The sequence below is a fragment of the Prionailurus viverrinus genome, chromosome C2, assembly GCF_022837055.1.
Source record: "Prionailurus viverrinus isolate Anna chromosome C2, UM_Priviv_1.0, whole genome shotgun sequence".
In the NCBI taxonomy this organism is placed as follows: domain Eukaryota; kingdom Metazoa; phylum Chordata; class Mammalia; order Carnivora; family Felidae; genus Prionailurus; species Prionailurus viverrinus.
Genome location: NC_062569.1, coordinates 88,901,311 through 88,921,966, shown reverse-complemented (window position 1 = coordinate 88,921,966; position 20,656 = coordinate 88,901,311). Strand labels below are relative to the sequence as shown.

Sequence of the window (20,656 nt, the reverse complement as noted above, 5' to 3'; positions counted from 1 at the left end):
TGACTGGAGATGGGGACACAAGGTGGGGGGACTTTTGTTTGTTCTTCCAAACTCCTCTCTCCTCTCCACAGCCTGGAGGTTCTCTTGTTCCAGAAGAGGATGGCGTTGGAGGGAGCCCCAGCCATGACTCACTCAGAGCTAATCCTTGGCAAATCCGTCACCATGGAAACTGCCAATCATCCATGCTTTTCATAGCTTAACAGAACATCTGCCAGGGGAAAGCCAAGTGATACAAATTGTTCGTCCTGCCTACCGTGTTTACACTGGGGCCCCTGGAAAACAGTGAGAGAGCCAGAGAGGCAATGTTCCATAGCAGGATGGTGGCCCAACTCTGGTCACTAATTAGCCGGGTGACCTTTAGCAATCCTTCATAAGCCCCTCTGTGCTCCTCCTTCCCCAGCTGGTCACATAAAAGATCAGTCCTTCTCAACCTGGTTGGGCCAAGGGGCGGTGGGAGAGACGGGGAAGCCCATCTCCGGAGAAGCGTGAGGTAAAACAAAAGGCCTGTGTAGATAGTTTCTTCAATATTATAATTTTATATTTGGACTTTTACAAAACAATATTTTCATAATTTAAGCTGCAGAATGTAAAGCTTGACTAGTATTCTTAGGTAGCAATCTTTCTCAAAGAAAGGACAAATATACCCCTCTCTGGTCCAGCGAGGCATATCAGAATTTCTAGTGTAGGTGAGGGTTTCAGTATCATTATCAAAAGTGAATATGGATTAAAAAGAAAAAGTTGAGGGGCACCTGGGTGGTTCAGTTGGTTAAGCATCTGACTCTTGATTTCAGCTCAGGTCATGACCTCATGGTTTGTGAGACTGAGCCCTGCGTCCGGCTCCTCACCATCAGTGCAGAGCCTGCTTGGGACTCTCTCTCTTTCTCTCTCTCTCTGCCCCTCCCCTACTCACGTTCACGCATGCTCTCTTTCTCTCTCTCTCTCTCAAAAAGAATAAATAAAATGAATGAGAAAGAAAGAAAGAAAGAAAGAAAGAAAGAAAGAAAGAAAGAAAAGAGGAAGGAAGGAAGGAAAAAGAAAGAAAGAATTGAGAGCTGCTGAACTAGCAGATCTCAAATGTTAGTCCCGCTCAGACTATGGGCCACTGTGTGGCTCTTCAAACCTCAGGCTGCTGCTAATTCCTTGCTGGAGGGAGAAGTACTGAAGAGGGGGGCACCACTCCCTGCCCCCCGTCAGACCAGGCATCCCCTCTCTTCTAAGACACAGGGCCTAGAGAGGCAAAGGAGGGGAAGTGTGGAGCAGCGTGGAGGGGGCCCAGCAGGGTCACACTATTGACACAAGCTCTTGTGGGTGCCTGAGGACGCCCCCTGGAGTGCGGCCAGCCAAAGAGGTCCACAGCCCTGCCTCAGGTGTAACTGTGGCCCTGACACCCAAGCAGGGGTCCAAGGAAACGCTCAGGTGGGAAGTCTCTTGAAGGTGTGCTCTGCCTGTGTGGGGGAGGGAGGGCAAGTCAATATTTTCAAATGTCAACTTAAAAAAAAAATTTCCTCTATTCATTTCCCCCCTTGCATTTTCTGCCCATTCAAGAGGAAGTTGACGTATATTTCATTGCCTTGAGGGAGATACGTGCCAGAAGGAAGCAGAATTTGCCTGCAACCTGTTTTGGGTTCTGTTTCTCAAAAGCCTGAGCCCTTAGGAGATTTTAGAGAAAAGGAACCGCAAAATAGGTGGGGGAAAGCATGGCAGGGGCGGGGGCGGGCAGTGGGGGGGGGGGCATGGACATAGTTTGGTACATAGTTTGCTGGGTCCAGTGTAAATAAAAATATAAGATCCCTTGTTCAAAAATTATTAAGAGTTTTAGCAAAAGTAAATCATTACACCGAGCAGGGGGCCTTTCTGAGCGTGGGACCCAGTGTGAATGCATAGGTTCATGCCCATAAAGCTGGCCCTGGACAAAAGTGTCTGCCATATTATTACAGAAGATTGCCCCTGGAGCTGAAGGCAAGGAGATAAAGGCTCATAAGATCTGGAGCCGTGTGGATGTGCAACCCACTCCTGGTCAGCACGGCAGGAGCCCCATAAGACCCCTGGAAGGAGGGCCTGGAAAGTGCATAGGCTCTAAAGCATAGGGCTCCTATGTACTTGAGCATGTACTTGAACAGATGTGCAGACAGGACATCTGGCTGTGTGTACAATGATGAAAAGCCAGACATGCCTTGGGACTTGGTAAGACCCTAAGACCCTGGAACAAGATGGCAGGGCAATGTAGAGGCGTTAATGAATGACTGACATCCATTTTTAATCATCCTGGCAGAATGAAGACTGAGTCAGAGACTGACTCTTCTCATTTCATAAAAATGAAAGAGATGCATTACTTCTGGCACATCTGGATTTGTGGACCAAGATTCTACCTGCCACTCCTGAGGCCTAGCTCCAAGCTCACTTCTGTGGTCAGCCTGGGGGGTGGGGGTCAGGGCGGTGGGTCAGGTAGGAGACTGCTGTGGTGATCTATTGAGAGATGAGGCTTGGACCAGAGTGGTCAGGTGGTACAGGTGGAAAGAAGTAGGAAGTAAAGGAGAAGTTCCTTTAGGAGGACTTGGAGGGTACTGGTGAGAAAGAGGACGTTATCATGAATAACTCCCCATTACTGGCGTGAGCAATTGTTTGGATGGAGATGCCATTTCCTGAGATCAAGAGTAAAGGAGAAGAACCAGTTGGGGGATGGGTGGGATGGGCTTGGTTCTGAACATGTTGGGTCTGAGATACCCAGTGGATGATGCCAGGTAAGCAACTAAGTATATGATATGAAGCTTAGAGAAATCTGGGCTAGAGGTACAAGTCTGGGAGTCATCAGTCTTGTGAGTGGTCATTGAACAGTAGGCATGGATGAGATTCTAAGGAAAACAGTAGAGAAAGAAGAGAAAAACCCCAAAATTTAATGGGCAGGCAGAAGAGGATGTACCCAAATAGGCAAGTCAGAGAGGCAGGGGGCAGACAAGGAGGTGCTACATCAGAGAAGGCAAGAGAAAAGGAGGAAGTGGAGGTTGCCAGTCAAATGCACTGAGAAACTAGAGATGATAGTTGAACTGAATAGCATGGCAGCCACTGAAGACTCTGGAAAGGCCATTTCAGTAGAGAGGCAGGCTCGGAATTCCAAAAGAAGAGCATGGACAAGGGCAACAGGAGGCAGGAAATGGAGACAGGAGCACAAAGCCCCAGTGCTTGATTGTGAAAAGCAGAGAAAACATGCATTGCTGGAGGCCAGAGTGGGATTCAGGAAAGCTGATTAAAGGCGATTAACATTGTTCATTTTTTTCATTTGCACAGCTTTACTGAGGTGTAACTAATATACGATAAGCTGCACACGTTTAAAGTGTCATAATCTGGAAAGTTGTGACATAGGGATACACCCGTGAACCTATCACCACAGTCCAGAATAGTGTTTCATACCCCCAAATTTCCTTGTCCCTCCCTCCTGCTCCCCACACCCCTATTCCCCATCCACTGATCTCCCTTCTGTTACTATAGTCTGCATTTTCTAGAATTTTATATAAATGGAGTTTTGTATAATTTTATCTTTTAAAAAAAGTACTTGTTTTTGTCTGACTTCTTTCTTGCAGCACCATTAATTTTTTTTAATATTTATTTTTGAGAGAGAGAGAGAGAGAGAGAGAGAGAGAGAGAGCGCAAGCAGGGGAGGGGCTCACAAGCAGGCTCCAGGCTCTGAGCTGTCAGCACACAACCCAATGCAGGGCTCAAACTCACGAACCGTAAGATCAGGACCTGACCTGAAGTGGGACGCTTAACCAACTGAGCCACCCAGGTGCCCCGTGCAGCACTGTTATTTTGAGGTCCATCTGTATTGTTGCAGGTATCAATAGCTCATTCCTTTTTATTGTTGAGTAGTTTTACATGGATGGCTATACCATAATTTATCTATTTGTCAGTTGATGAATATTTGAATTATTTCTAGTTCATGACTATTACAAATTAAACTGCTTTTAACAGTCATGCACAAGTCTTTACATGTTTTCACTTCTCTGCAGCGGATAACCAGGAGGGAATGGCTGGGTGTGTATTTAGGTTTCTTTCTTTTAAGCCTATATAGTACTTGGTATTCCCAGGCAGTCGCCCATCCATGCACTAACCAGGCACAGCCCTGCTTACCTTCCAAGATCAGACACATTTACGGTGCTATGGCCATAGACTGTTCAATTTTTAAGAAATCATCCTGTTTCCAAAATGGTTGCACAGTGTACGAGAGTTCCAGTTTTATCACATCCTTGCCAGCATTTGTCACGGGCAGCCTTTTAAAGTTTCAACATCCTAGTAGCTTCTCCTCCTTTTTCTATCCCTATGTTATTTGAGGAGAGGATCATGAGCAAGGAAATAGCCACATGAAGGCAGGCAGAGGGAAGAGGGGAGAAGGACACGGAGACAAGATCAGCCACACTCCAGGCCACTGATGCGGCCTGATCAAGAGTAAAATGCTTCTCTGAGTCTGTGCCATGGGACAAGTCTAGTCTCTAGCAAATGGTTATTTCTTATGATCATTCAGTCCACATGTTCGCTTACCACCTTCCGGGCCAAGGCCTGGAGCCTAAGACAAGATTTCTAGAGGGATCTCAGCTTTGTAACGCTCCTCCCTGGCCACTGTAGAGCAGAAAAATGGGGAAGGTAGGGCAGGGAGATTCATTCATTGTCCAAGGGTCCTGATCTCACCCACACCCAGTACAGGGAGAAGACAATGGCATTTCTCTGCCCCCTGGAGAAGACTCACAGGTTGGGGTAGGGAGGAGGGGAGTTTCTAGACCAAGTTTGCACCATTCTGTGGTGGAAGGGGCAGCTTGCCCTGCTAAGGAATCCATCCTGCTCAGCCCTAAGAGAAATATGTCTCCTCTACTGACCGGGCCAAGAGGTTTCAATAGATAGGTATGGAGGGTAAGGAAGAATAAATAATGCTGGAGCCTTCAGGAATTATGGACAAGTAAACTCTCTGTTAATAGCTTTTTAGTCAAAGCTAAGGCCATCGCTAAAGTCAGATAGACATCCTAGGAGCATATGCAGGCCATTTATAATACTGAGTTTTAGAAACCAAGCATTTATACCCCTAATGCGGGAGTGAAAAAGGATCCAAATTACTATACCTGTAGCCGCTGGGAAGAACACCCCAAAAACAGTGAAAAAAGACTCTCCGGGGCTGTAATCTGGCAGAGTGTTGTTCTGTAGCAGTTCTGGTGAGTACCCAATAAAACCGTGCTCTGAAATAATACAAAGGAGAGCAAAATGAGTCAAGTGAGAAGATACAGCATGCAGGCTTCCCTAGATTACAGTCCTAGCTTATATAAATTTAAATATTAAAAGGTAGGGGTCTGAGGTGCCTGGGTGGCTCAGTTGGTTGAGCGTCTGATTCTTGATTTTGGCTCAGGTCATGATCCCAGGGTCATGGGATAGAGCCCAGGGTCAGGCTCTGCGCTGACAGCACAGGGCCTGCTTGAGATTCTCTCTCTCCCTCTCTCTCTACCCCTTCCCCGCTCTCGCTCTCTCTCCTCTCTCTCTCTCAAAATACATAAATAAACTTAAAAAAAAAAAGGTAGGGGCGTGTCTGTGAGAGAAAGGAAAAGGAAGAAGTCTGACAGAATCGGCCTTAACACTTCCAGGGCTGGATTTTGTATGTCTTTATCTACAGATATAGGTAGATAAAATGACTTGAAGGAGAACAATAGTTACCTCTGGGAAAGGGAGCATTTTCTTTTTTCCTTTTCTTCTTTTTTCTTTACAGATTTCCGTATAGCTGGAATCTTTCACTGAGCGTGTATCTATGTATTTTCTGTTAATTGAAAAAATTAAGCTACCTTCTCTCTTCAAAAACCTTTCCACGGGTCCCTGTTAGCTGCAGAATATAGTCCAAACTCCTTAAGATGAATGTCAAAGCCCTCTACAACCAGGCAACATGCCACCATTTCCTGCCTTTCCTCTGCCCAGAAGTCACAAAAATGACTCTCCCCAAGAACACCAGTAATACCCATTCCTGTGTCCCTGCCTTCCAGACCCTTCTCCCACATCTCTAAGCATCAATGCCATGCTCACTTTTTTTTTTATGTTTATTGATTTGTGAGAGGGGGGAGGGACATAGGGAGAGGAGGATGGAGGATGTGAAGCGGGTTCTGCACTGACAGCAGAGAGCCTGATGAGGGGCTCAAACTCATGAACTGTGAGATCATGACCTGAGCCATAGTCTGATGCTCAACTGACTGAGCCACTCAGGTGCCCCACTGCCATGCTCACTCTTTTTTTTTTTTAATTTTTTTAAATGTTTATTTATTTTTGAGAGAGAAAGAGAGACTGAGTATGAGTGGGGGAGGGGCAGAGAGAGGGAGAGGGAGACACAGAATCTGAAGCAGGCTCCAGGCTCTGAGCTGTCAGCACAGAGCCCGATGCGCGGCTCGAACTCACAAACCACAAGATCATGACCTGAGCCGAAGTTGGATGCTTAACTGACTGAGCCACCCAGGCGCCCCGCCATGCTCACTTTTAAAGCCCATCTCAAATGCTACTTCCTTTGGCTTTTACATCAACTCCTGATCAGAATCAATTCCTCCTAAGTGCCCTCATACTGTGACTGGCCATATTAGATCTTACCCCAACTAGACTCCTTGGGGTGAGAAATCCAGTCTCATAAATGTCTGCCCTCAAGAGTCAAGCACTGTGCCTGTCACACAAGAGGTAGGTGGCAAATATGGGTCACATTAAGAAGAATCTTTCTCTTAGATCTTGGCTATGGGCACATCTCGAATCCATGCTTTCACTTTGACTTGTTCATAGGCTGCTTTTTAGCAAGAACATCTCAGATCCGAGTTCTTCAAAGCATTTTAAACATTTGTACACTGACTTCAATAAAATTTTTCAGGTGGTTTTAAGCCTATTTTGTTTCTTTGTCAAAGGAGGTCACTTTGAAGAGCATCTGTGACATGTTAGTGGGCTGTGGAAGTTTAAGATCCAGATCAAGTATTCTTAGGCTCAGGAACATCCAGGATATCCAGCCTCTGCTTTTGAATCTCATCTCTGAGAATGAGTTAGTTTGTTCCTGTTAACTATAGCCTAAGAGAAGCCAGTCCTGCCCTCCTTCCCTCAACCCCCGCAACCACATAGGATGGGCGTCTAGCCACCACTCCAGCCGACCCCTGGAGCTGTGGTGACAGAATTTCCTGCCCGACTGTCCTCCACCTACCTCAGGGCTTAGCTTCCCCCTGGGCCTCAATCCACAAAAGAGCTCCTGCTCACTCATGAGCCCAGTGAGATCACCAGCGCTTTTCACAGCTTCCAAGATTCATAACTTAATAGGAAAAATATTTTTAAAAAAAATAATAAAATGAAAGCTCAGTGAAGCACAAGGGACCCTTGGGAGTCCGGTCAGGACTTAAAATCACTGTCGATTGCTTTCTTCTGCCTGAATGCGGAATTTGTCCTGAGACATTAAATCCCAAGTACTGTGCAACATTTCTGAATGGTTTGGCATCTTCACAGCTGGTCTTCCCCTCATTAACAAAAAAGCAATAATGGCTGAGTTAACTTTAGTTTATCCGCTGGCTGACCCCACTGACTAGCCTTTCTGAGGTGAACACCAAGCCCAGCCTGCCTTGGAACAGAGTTCAGCCAAGCTGGAATGCTGCACAGGTCTGAAGGCCCATCTGAATGCAGGGCTGTGGGCATGCTGGGCGGGCCAGCCGTACAGGACAGAAACACCTCATCAGGCTTCACTGATCCCTGCAGAGGAGGCCCATGGGAGCTCAGTCAGAGAGGGGTATATGAAGGCTTTGCCCAGGCCCCATGGATGAGTCTTCTCTCCCTCCACCCCACCAAGAACCACAGATTGAGAGCCTAAGTCACTTGGCTCTCATGGGGGTCTGTGAGGAGGCCTGCCTCATCCCCTGTCTCTGCAGGGCCTATGACAGATGCGGCCCCACGCATTCCCCAGCACACGCTCACACCGACATGCTGCTGAGACAGCCCTCTCCCTTCAGATGTGCTTCTGAATCTTTCTCAAGGAAATCATCTTAACTTTGAAAAGAACTTTATGGACAGAAACATTTCAATGCTTTACTTATAATGATGTAAAATGGGGAGTCTAAATGCCTAACTATGGGGAACTGAAGTATTTTAAATGTTTATAAAGGGCTTTTAGCACCACAGAAAATTGTCCATGTTATGTATGATACATGGTGAAGCAAGAAACCTGGATACCATTTATAGTACAAATACCAAAAGAGTTTCAATATACATGTGTAAGAAAAGACTAGAAGGAAACATACAACATACTAACTATGGATATCTATATAATGCCATTATGAGCAATTTCTCTTTTCTTTTTACAAGTGTTCCACATTGTCTTTCACAAGTTAAAATTGACTTACCAAAAAAACAACAATATCTTTCAGAAAAACAAACAAAACATCCCAGGACTGAAAGCCTACCTTCTCTAGACAACTTCTTTGTAAACAAGTATCTTTTCTTTCTTTCTTTCTTTCTTTCTTTCTTTCTTTCTTTCTTTCTTTTTTTCTATTTATACTCTATCTGCTTCTAGAAATGATTTCAGTGATTTATGAGAAAAAATAAAAGATGGGGCAGATAAAAAAAGAAAAAGAAAGGAAGAAAGAAAGAAAGAAAGAGGAAAGGAGGGAGGGAGAGGAGGGCGGGGAGGGAGAGGAAGGAAGGAAGGAAGGAAGGAAGGAAGGAAGGAAGGAAGGAAAGGGAAGGAAGAAAATGAAAGAGAGAGCACAGGGCTGAGCAGATCCCACCTGCGAATAAACTAAAATTAACTCAGCCACACCTCCATGAGACACGCCTGAGGTCTCCAAATAAGGCTCTGAGGTAAGATCCTGCAGTGATCACCCTCAGACTAGAATCCAAGGCCCAGAGAGATCATTTGATGACTATTTGGTCAAGCCCACTCAGACAGGGACAGACCTCAGGCACAAGTGCCACTTTCCAATGGATGAGAAGGAGCTCCAGAAGCTTGCATAATGGACCTGCTTCATTTCCTCTGCCTTTACCTTCCCAGGCCCTTATGACTCCCACCCCCTTACAACCTCACCACCTCAGGCCCCCAGTCCTGAGCCAGCCCCCAACGAGGTTTGGCCCTACTGGTCCCCACCCCAACTTCTGGGGACCCAGTCTCTATCCCACACCCCAAGCCAAGTCAAGCTGAACCTCAAGCTTATGGCAGGGTGGGTGCCCAGTTCAGGCACTGATGTCCCTGCCTGGCTTGTACTTGCTGGCTGAGGCATGGGGTGAGATCAGCTGGTCATATCCAGGGCACAGGGCTGAGAGGACCCGACCTGCCATGTCCTCTTACAGTGCGTCCTCAAGCCTGATGTACTGACATCCAGAACAAAGGTTCTTAATTTGGCTAGTTTTGGCCCCATTTGAGAATCTGTTGAAAGCTGTCCCCACGGACAGCACATTTTACACATCATTTGGAGGTTCCCAGGCCTTTGAAGTCTCTTTGAAGGACATGTACCCCGAAGTTCAGGACTTCCACACTAGGGCTGCTTCTGCACCTGAGACTTCCACCAGGCCGAGCACCCCTACAGCGTCCCATGCCCTGACTGCTACCATGCCCTGCCTCGCAGTGGCAGCAGCCCCAGGTGACACAGCCGGCAAAGTTTCATACCGCAGTCCTTGCCAGGCAGTGAGGAGTCTCTCTGTGCACAGGATTGTGCAGGTTCCATCTTCAAGGACATCACAGGGCAACCTCTCTTCTGAACACACTGACGTGCAGCCCTTTATTGAGCTCCTCCTATGCACCAATTACTGGGAAGTAAGTCCTCTACAATGTCATCCCTGATTCCCATAACTACCCTGCAAGATCAGATATAAGGACAGTTGGCTCAGGAAGGCACAGAATCTTGTCCAAGGTCACACAGCCAGACCTGCCTGCATTACAGCTATTGCCTCTCCTGTAGGAGACCAGTTCCCAGATCCCCAGCACTGCCCTCCCCACCAAGAGGGAGCCAGCTTTGGTCCTGGGCAGGCCTGTGGTCTGTGGGACAAACTCTTCTGGGGACATCTTTTCCCCAGGGGGATAGTGCTAAGGCATACAGCATAGATTCTCATCAACCCCTGAAACCCACCCCCCACCAAAGATCACAGGATCTCCCTCTCTCCATCTGCAGGGGGCTAACAGAGGGTCTCCCCTGTGGAATGCCACATGTACCAAGGGGTATATGACTGGCTGAGGCTTGAATAGCTAGAAGAAGGCAGAGCCTAGCTTGGACCCAGATCTGTCTGAATTCAAAGTTTTCCATCTACCATACTGTCTCTCTGTAATTCATCCCGAGCTGTTTCCCCAGAGATCTCTAAGGCTTGTGTTTTTGCCCCTGTAAACCTCTCAGTTCCTCTGCTGGTTAAACAGGGAGCCAATCTGGGGCATTCTCAGCTGACATCTTCCAACTCTGAAAGGCCCGGGATGCTCAGTGCCTGCACCTGCCACATGTGAATGTATCTGGGTTTGACCCGAACATCTGTTTCTGTATTTACCAAAAATACTTTGGCCCCATTTGAGCTATGTGCTTTTAGGAACAACAAAAACAGAATGGGGGTGGAGTGGGGAGACATAGAAGGAGAAAATAAATCAAGACAAAGTCCAGGCAGGAACGGGCAGAGGGAAGATGCTTGAAGGTCATCTACAGAAAGCCCTTGCCTTTCTTCCCAGAATCTGGTAACACAGCTCCTCTGGTTGCCATGAGTGGGCCCTGATTCTGCAGGGTCTGCTGTCTGCTCCCAAGGAGTACTCATGGGAACCCAGCCACCTTGCCCTGGCCCAAAGCTGTCTGCCCTGGTCACAAGTTGTGACAAACCGCAGCTCCCAAGCCCTCTGGTCAGGTGGCTGCTGGGAAGCTTCCTGTGGCACCTGTCGCTCCCCCACTCCTGCCGGCCCCACCTCTGGGGTCTGCTGAAATTAGAAGAGGCAGTCGGGAAGTCATCAGCCCCCACATGTGGGTGTCAGATTGCTGCTGCTGACTAACTTAGAAAGTGAGATTTCTAAAAATGACACTGGCAATGGGGCAGGGGTGGGGGGCACCTTGCTGTGAGTAGAGCTGGGGGGGGGTGTGGGGGCAGGCAGGGGCTTCCGGCACCAGCACCGGCTTTCTTCTTGGCTCAGGTCCCTCACTCCGCCCCCAACCCCGACCAGCAAGACAGCCCTTTCCTGGGAATGGACAATGGGAGAGGTTGGTCCAACCAGGAATAGAAAGAGCGGAGGAAGGGCCTGGGAGAGAGGAAGGCAGGGAGGGCCCCAGAGGGCGGGCTGGGGCCTGAGGGATCACAGGAAGAGCAACTCTGCAAGGAAAAGGAAAGGAGAGGCCGAGGTTCTGGGAAGGGACACACACCAAAACAACGTGGTGGAGGAGTGGGGGAGGGATGGGGACAAGGCCACGAGGAGAGGGGCCAGCAGAGGCTCCCAGTCGAGGAGGAAGTACAGTAGGCCTGCAGTAGGGGAAACACGAATTGGGTGCCTCTCCCAGGAGCCCAGCATCATGCTGCACACACACCCCTCCCCTCAGGCCCTCCCTGATGGTGGTGCTGGAATGGTGGCCTGAGGGTCTGCCCAACCTCCGGGGCTGTTGTGACCACTCTAGGTTGTTACCCTGTGGGGAGAGATCTGCAGCTTAAGGGAGAGAACAGGTCTGAAATAGCCTCACAAAGATAGGTCAGTGAAAAAGGGATGAAAGAGTGTCCAGGGCCCCATCCTGCTACTAAGTGCCCCACAGAGTTCTTGCCCAAGCAGCCCCCCAATTTACTCAGACACTGCCCAACCCCAGACAGTCCAAGGTGGACAAAGATGGGCAGTTCAACCTGCATGCCTCTGCCTGCTTGCACTGGCCAGTGCAGTTTTTCTTCCTCTGGGCTGTGGTGTTAGCTCCGGGAGCTGCAAAGGGGCGGGGCGGTCAACTTGGGCCCAAAGAGCATGGATTTGGGAGAAGAGAACCAAGAGTCTAGATACAGGGGTTGGTGCCCTGGTTCCTGGGGGACAGTGAGTGAGTCCTTTTTCCCTTTGAAATACAAATTCTGACTGTCACTCTGGGATGAGCCCAAGGTTCCGCACCCCTACTGAGCGCCCAGGTGATGCAGACCACACACCCAGCTGCAGGTGCAGGGCCTACCAGGTGATGTTTTAGATCCCTTCTAATTCTGAAAGTGGCCCAGCCAGAAGCCCACTCTTTTTTTTTTTTTTTTTAATGTTTATTTTTGAGAGAGAAAGCATGAGCAGCGGAGGGGCGGAGAAGCCGTGGGGGCAGGGGGGACAGAAGATCTGAAGCAGGCTCTGTGCTAATAGCGGAGAATCTGATGTGGAGCTCAAACTCATGAACCGTGAGATCATGACCTGAGCCGAAGTCGGACGCTTAACAAGCTAAGCCACCCAGGCGCCCCCCAAGAAGCTCATTCTTAACACTCAGTACCCAGAGTCCAATTATACCACTGATTTCCAGCAGCAGACCTAAAATCCCAAACTAGCTTCTAGAACATCACAGCACCACCCCCTACCTCCCTGATGCCCCCTCCCTTCCCTGTGGTGGTGATACAACATGTGCTACAGAACTGTGACATCAGCTTGCCGTCACATTCCTGAATATGTTAAGGAAACAAAGCAATTATGGATTACAAGTACTGCTACTAGGTCTCCTGTTGGTTATTACAGCATCTTGGGTGCCCTCCATTAGTGCAGATAACGAACCTTCATGGTCTAATCCGTGGACCCATTTTGACAACTGAGCTCAGAGATGCAAACCAGCTATGCAAAGCATGAGAGCTGGAAGCAGAAGTGTGGCCCTAGCTTGGAGTCCAGCCCGGAGCCCACAGAGTACCGAGCCCCAGTCTGCAGGGCTATCTCATTAAACTGGGTCATAACAATCTCAGTCCATTACAGGTACTCCACAGAAGTGCTCTGAACTTGAACTGGGTCAGGCTGTATTGGTTGGGGCTGTGTTGACCACAGACTGGAGAGACAGAAGGGAAATGATGATAGGTTTGGAAGAGGCTCCCAAGATGCCCACCCACAGCACAGCTTTCCTTCCCCACGGGAGTTCTGGGCGGCGAGCTGCTAGCCTTCCCCACACCACAGTCTCCTCTCTGGCTTTGGCCTCTTTGGAGTTTGGTCCTCCAAAGAGAGGGTGGGGAGAGGATGTGAGCAGGGTTTCCAGCTCCCAGGCCCCCACCCAGAGAGAAAATACACAGAGGGAGGGCTGGGCATTCCAGCAGTGGCCAGAAGGGAAGTCTGAAGTGGGGCTGTGCCTGCCCAGAGGGCACAGGGAGGAGCAGTCTGGAGCCTCGAGGCCCCTGGGGATGGCCTCCACCCTGAAGGACAACTGGCTGGCGGGAACAGTGCCGGAAAGCCCCCAAGGCTGGGCAACCCAAGGGATGAAGGGTCTGCGGGGAGAGGTTAGGGGTGCCCCCTTGGAAGGGGGTGGCTGAAAGTTTCCCATAACAAGAGAGGCTCCTGCCAACCCTTACAATCCCTACAATCTAGGATGGACTGTTCAGAGATTCTTTCTGAGCAAAGGAGTCCTCACTTGTGAAAGGGAGGAAGAACCTTGTCTTGACAAAGAATGATTTCTAATACCCAAGAAATTGTTCAGTCTGCTGAAATGGACTCTATTTTAAATGCTTAATGAATCTTTTCTTGCCTTGGGGTCAGCCAGCTGAGATAAGAAATTTTTGCCTGGAGATGCCTACAGAGAAAAGAACTGTCAAATGCCCCAGAACATGAAAGGGCCTGACTTTGGTGGGAACTTTTCCTGGGCCCAGGAAACAAAGAGGTATCTTGGGATAAGACTAGCAATTGCCACACACCCTGAGTAAGGCTTTATCCCAGTCACTATTCTAAGCCCTTTAAGTATATTAGCTCAGAACGATCCTACAAGATAGGTGCATTTTTCCGGTAAAGAAATCAAAGCACAGAGGAGGCTAGATTCAACCCTTGGCTGCCACTGCTGGGGTCAGTGCTCACTCAAGGATGCAGGGAGCCTGGGAGGGGAGCCAGGAGCATGAGCTGGTCAGGCTGGGGCCCCGACTGAGGGGGCTACAGAGTCTCCAGTGGCTGCTCACAGCTCAAAGGAACCCTGAGAGGAAAATCAGGCCTTCTTATCTCCTAGGGTAAAGGAATGCACTCTCCCGCCAGGATAAGTGGCTGTTTTGACAGGAAATCTCCACCCTGGCTGTGGGTTCCACCCAGCCACCACTTACTCCTTCTGGCCGTCCTGGCCTCTGACATCCCAAGTCCCATCCTGCTTAAACTCCAGGCCCAGAGACCCCGAAATAATCCTAACCCAACTGGTAGCCCCCCAAATGGGCTGTTCCTACACAACTCTAGCCCCTTTGGCCGTCAAGAGTTCTGACCTTCCCTAGTCTTGCCTGGACACCCTCTCGGGGCAGGCAACTAAGAAGGGGGGTGGGGGGTAAGAGGTTAAGTGGCCTCCCGCAGGGGGTTGTCAGCAAGACAATCACAGTTGTGTCAGCAAGCCCACCCTCCTGCCAGGCACTCTGCTGGAAATACTCAAATTCCCAGACGCCCCTTCCTCTCCCCACTTCTACAGCCATAGGTACCTCTTTCCCACCACACGCCCTACCCAAAAAAGAAGGGAAGCAAATGTTCTCTTAGAATTCCATAGCAGAAGATTCAGCATCATAGGACCATGAAATGATAGTGCCACAGAGGCCTTTAGCCGCAAATCCATTTTACAGATGGGAAGACTGAGGCCTGAAAAAGAACCCCGCACAGTTAACGGCTGGTCAGGCAAGACCAGAACCCAGTGTGACCAAGCCCCTATCCAGTGTGCCCGGTAGTCCTCACAGGTCCTGTGACAGCACTCATCTCTCTGTTGTCCCTGCCTGGCTACCTACCAGGTGGGGGCAAGAACCATGCTGTCTTATTTCCTGGTGTGTCTCCAGTGTCTAGACCCAGGAAACATACAAAACCCATAAAATATTAATAATTAACAATAGAAACAACCCAAATGCTCACCAACAGATGAATGGATAAACAGAATGTGGTATGTCCATACAACATAATATTATTCAACCATACAAAGGAATGAAATACTGACACATACTGCGACATGGGTGAACCTCAAAAACATTATGCTAAGTGAAAAAAATACAAAAGGACAAATATGGTAAGGTTCCAGTTACACGAAACATCTAGAACAGGCAAATTCATAAAGACAGAAAATAGAATAGAGGTCACCAGGGGCTGTGGGGGAGGGATGGGTAGTTATTGCTTAATAGACATAGTTTCTTAGAAGCAGAAAGTCATCATGGTTGCACAACATGAGGAATGTAATAAATGCCACTGGATTGTACATTTAAAAAATGGTTGAAATGGCAAATTTTATGTCACGTATGTTTAACCTCAATAAAACATAAACAAGTCACTTGTTTCCACAGTGCCCCCTGCAGGGACCATCATTGTATCCCTGTTTCTGGCCTGGGCTCCTCTCTGCTTTGCAGATGCAGAAATAGAGAATAAAGGGAGCTTCCTGGCTGCAGCTTTTCAGAAAGTGAGGGGCAAAGCCCCAGGTACGAACTATTCCTAGCGGTGGACACCTCTGGCAAAGGTATGGGAGCTCAGCTCTTGCCGAGTGGAGCCACTCAGTGAGCCATCTCATCGCCATTCCTGTGGGCAGATTTTAGGAGAAAGCACCATATTCTCAGGAGCTTCGGCAGAAATCAGGGCTCCCTTTGCTGACATCGAGAACCTATGGAGTTTTATTCGCCAGCGGTGGGGAGTAGGATGGGGGATGGGGGCGGGGATTTGAGGCAAAGCTGTCAAGATGCACAGAATGCAGTTTCTCAATAACACCCATATCCAGCTCCCACCCAAAACTACAGTAAAGTCAAGGGCACTGTTATCCCAGCCTTGCTTTTAGCACATGATCCCACTTTCGAGAACCTCACAGTCACTATGACCCCAGGCCTGGGAGCAGTTGACACAGGTCCCACTTAATGAGAACTGGCCTTAAATGGATATGCCTTTACCCAGGGCTGCCCTGGGCTAGTGCCCATGCTGTGTACACACCTCCCTCCAGGGCGGCTGCCAGGGATGCTCTCCTCTCAGCCCCTCAGTCTTCTGTCTCTGAGAAGGGCAAGCAGGGCAGGGCACCTGCCACCTCCCAGGTTGCTGAAGCCCCAGAGAGGATGCAGTTTGGTTTGAGTGTGTTCCTTGATGGCAGGTTTCTTGGTCTGCGTGTTCCTTTGTAAGCCTTTGCATGCCTTTCTGCAGGGACAGTAAGGTGTGTTCATACAGTCCCCCCAACAGATTAGGAGCTCCTCAAAATCAGGGACAAGTTCCCTCCTCTCTCAGGATCCTCTCCTCATCCCCAGATGGATGCAACAACTGGGGGTGCTCAGTGGGAAGGGGCAACCATATATCCTGCCTGGGCCGGTCCCAGCTCACACCTGTTGCCTGAGAGTATTTTTCAGTAGAGCCCAGGAAGTGTTCTGATGACCGGCTGACCTGGGGGGCAGGGGAGGCACGATAGGGCAGAGAGCAAAGACAAGAGAGGAAAGAGGACACTCCTCTAGGCAGGACTAGGTTGGAGCCTGTTACAAATGCAGAATCTCAGCTCTCTCCTCTCCCCTCCCCACCCCCGCCCCTACAGAATCAGAATCTTCATTTTGACAAGATCCCCAGATCTTGAAGCTAGAGAAGCTTGGAGTCGTGGAATATAACCCAGGGACCCTCAGGGACATACGTGTCCAGGAAAAACAATGATAGTGATAATAACATATTGAGCACCCACTTGGTTCCAGCTACCACTCCGGACCTCTTACCACTTTGTGCCAACTATGACACTCGTACGTTATCGTATTTTATGCTTTGACAATCCAGCAAGGTAGGCATTGTGACCTGCTCTTCAGAAATGAGGCAGGCAGTCAGAAAGTCCATGCCACAAATTATAGGCTAGCTGGACTCTGAACACCGGGCCTGATTCAAAAGCCACGGCTCTGACAACTGTTGTAAGTATGATGCGGTGTTTCAAATTGGGCCAGCAGTTACAGCCACTTGTCAACTCTCTACAGGGCCTAGAAATCCACTGGCAAGTGCAATGAATTCCAGGGGCTGTTCCATTGCCCGGTGCTGGCCCGAGCACCTGTGTGCTGGGGTTGGGCCAACGCCGTGCCAGAGGGCTCACTGTGTCTTCGGAAACAGTCTCTGAAGATGAACACGCATGGCCCAGCCCCCAGCGAGCGTTAAGATCTGTGACTGGAGTGACAAATAAATTAGATGGTAAGCAGGCCTGGGGCCACTTCTGCCACAAGCTCAGCAACTTCTAGCACTGGCCTCGCCGGGGCCAGAGTGAGGGTAAAGGGGAGGCTCACACAGGGCCCCATTCTATAATCTTCAGATGTCTGATTTAGGGCTTCATCTACTGCCAGCCCCCAGGAGGCAGCACCTTCCTGCCAACTGCTCCCGTGGCAAACCCCACACTCCCCTCCAGCCAGCGTTCAGAGGCTCCCCAGGCCACAAAGCCAGGCCCAGCCACAGACGCCGGCTCTCAGCTGGTCCTCTCTGCACCACCTACCCTCAGCCTGGGACCGTCTGTCCGGTTCTGTGTCTATATAGGTGGTCGCCTCATTCCCCACCCGAATGTGAGCGACATGAGGGCACGTCTCCCTGACTTTGTCTCTCACAGACCCACCGCAATCCAGCAGGTGCCCCCCAAATGCCTGAGCTAGGAAGTGCCATTATTAGCTCTTCTACGGAACCACGCAGGGTATTCTGCCCACTCCCCACAGCCAGAGGACACGTCCGTGTGCAGGGAGAGGAGCTGGGGGCACAGGCAGGACACACATACTAGCCCATCCCTCAGGGTGTCACCCTCCACTTCCTTGGAACTCCCAGCTGTTCAGGGCTGAGGCAGGCAGGCCCGTCAGTGTGAAAGAGCCCTCCCAAGCCAGTGATTTCATGCTTCAGGCATTTATCCCCAGAACTGGCCAGGGAGCCCAGCAGGCCAAACCCCCTCCTGCTCACAGAGCCAGAGCAGACACAAGGGTAGAGCTGGACAGTGTTAGCTCTCACTTCCTTCTGCAGCCTTGACTGTGTTCCCATGGCCTCCTCAGTCTAAAGGTTGCTTCTCTGCCTTCCACAGTCAAAGCCAACAAATGAAAATAATCACTAGTGGGAGCTGGGCGGGAGTACCCAGGATTCTGGTCAATCACTCTTCAACTCAGAACAAGAGGAAGGCCTGCGGCATGTCTGCTCCTGCCCTCCTCCAGCCAAGGATGAGTAAGTACTTCTGCCCACAGAAAACCTTCAATATATCAAAGGCCGGATCCAAAAAGCCAGGAATTCGGGTACCTAAGGTATAATTTTCTCCCCCTTCCAAAGAAATCTTAAGTATTCAATTCATCTAGTTTTAAAACCAAGAACCACCAACATGAAATGTTATTCTATAGGTAGAACAAACAAAAGAGCATATGCTCTCTTCCTAATTAGGGCAGCAAGGGAGAGGAGGAGAGAAGGAATGGACAGGAGGAGGGATGGCACAAGATCCAGACAGGGCAGAGAGTTCAAGAAAGAAAAAAGAACACTGGGGAAGAAAACCAGAGAGATACAAGCCTAAAAGAAGGAGTGAGGCAGGAAGGAAAGAGAAGACAAACTAGGTAAGTTTTGAGAAATGCTGAAGGTCACGGTTTGTTGTTGGCTCAGAGTGCTCAAGTTCAGAAATCCTTACCAGGACATGAGCCTTTGTTTACAATTCTCCCCAGTTCTAACCGTTAAAAATTCCTCTGTTTGAATCCTTAATCTTTCCCCTTTCTGGGCTAACCATGCCTTTAAGAATCTGGCACTAGTTCTGGACCGTCTCCTAGAAAAATAGTTTTTTTTATATAAGATTTTGCATGCAATTTCAGGGGCTTGCGGACCCTAAGTTACAACTGCTTCCTCTGAAAGGTCCACTTTGATTGGGAGACCCGTAACAGCCAGAGAGAAAACATCCCAACTGCCAGATTAAACTCAAACAAGGGCAGGATGTGTTGAATCTTATGCGTATACGAGCCATCATATCAAGCTTTTAGGAACACCATTGGCTCCTTGGACCTTAACATCCTTCCCTGGTTACCACCCCAATAATGGTACTAGAAGCAAGGCTGGTTACTTGAAGGGGCTAGCTGTGTGTTGGGATGGTTAAAAGGTCTGCCTTTGATGGAGGTCACAATCTCTTTATTTACCTGGAAATTAACCTTTTAGAGATCAATGGGATTATTAAATTACCCACAGGCAGTAGGTCCCAAATCTGAACGTGCATTAAAAATTACCCTTGTGCTGGGGCGCCTGGGTGGCTCAGTGAGTTAGGCGTCCGACTTCGACTCAGGTCATGATCTCGCGGTCTGTGAGTTCGAGCCCCGTGTCAGGCTCTGTGCTGACAGCTCAGAGCCTGGAGCCTGTTTTGGATTCTGTGTCTCCCTCTCTCTCTGACCCTCCCCCATTCATGCTCTGTCTCTCTCTGTCTCAAAAATAAATAAACGTTAAAGAAAAAATTACCCTTGTGCTGATTTAAAATGCAGATTATTAGTTCAAAATTTGATAGTCTGATTCAGAGTGTTTTTCTAATGAGCTCCTAGGTGATTCTGATGCAAGCAGTCCCCAAACCAAACTGACACACTGTTCTTTAAAAATTGCAAGCCTGGGAGGATGGGTTTCTGGGCCAGCAGATAAGCAGATTCCCTGCTCATTGTATGTAGTGTCCTCATATACCAGGGGCAGGACTAAGCACATATGCAAGGGAACTTACTATGTGACTAGGTTTTGACCACTGCATCAGAAAGGCTACCTTTACAGGGTAAGAAAGGATATGAATAAGGCAGGACATAAAAAGTATAGTGCCAGGTGAAACTCTCCAAGGGCCTTAAGGCAGTGGTTCCTAGATCTGTGGGCACATGAAGAATCACCTGGAGTATACTTCTTACAATTCAGATTCTCAGGCCTCGGGCTACTAGGAAATATACATTTATACCAGTAACAAGATTCCCTAGTTGTTCTGACACACATACAGGTATGGAAACTTTCTTGTTTATGGTATCCATAGGCCCAAGGGTATGTTGATCAAGATACAAGACCATTATACAAGACAATTATTGCAAAAATGCTTTGAAACACTAAAATGCCCTCAAAATTCTCCAGCAAAGAACAGTGAACATTACCAGGGTTTCCTTCTTGTCTCTTTTTCTTTTCCTCCTCCCCCTCCACCTTCTTTTTCAGGGGGGAAACCAACTAGAGGAGGTGGGCCACGCTAAATGCCCGGAATGGGTTCCAGATTGTGAAGATTTTGGCCTCTTGGCCTGACTGTCCCTCCTTACCCTGGAGTACTATACAAATATTACCATTTTCTGGCTGTGCAGTGACATGAAAATGGCTGGGAGGCACTAGGTTCGTGTCAAAGAAACTCATACAGGGAGAGAGTATCCTCTTTGGTCCAGAAGACAATGCCAAAGCATTTTCTGATCTTTACAAGGTGGAACTTCCACATAGGAAGGAAACCATCATATGTCCAAACTGATCCACACCAGGCTTGGCATGTGATTGGGGGTTGGGAGGAGGCATCCAGAGAAATGCTGCAAAGACGGCCCCGTTTCAGACTGCTGGACAGGGAGGTCCCCGCACAACATGCTGCAGCTCCTCCACCCTCGGACAGGACAT

The 20,656-nt window shown here is 49.0% G+C and overlaps 1 protein-coding gene across 1 annotated transcript in view; it reads right to left on the bottom strand.

The window, feature by feature from the left end:
• SLC12A8 (solute carrier family 12 member 8) overlaps positions 1-20,656 on the bottom strand; it is a 148,483-nt gene that overhangs the window by 52,118 nt on the left and 75,709 nt on the right. Inside the window, exon 7 of the mRNA XM_047874263.1 lies at positions 5,106-5,219. Within this exon, the coding sequence (XP_047730219.1) occupies positions 5,106-5,219 (114 nt within the window). The remainder of the gene's footprint in view (positions 1-5,105; positions 5,220-20,656) is intronic.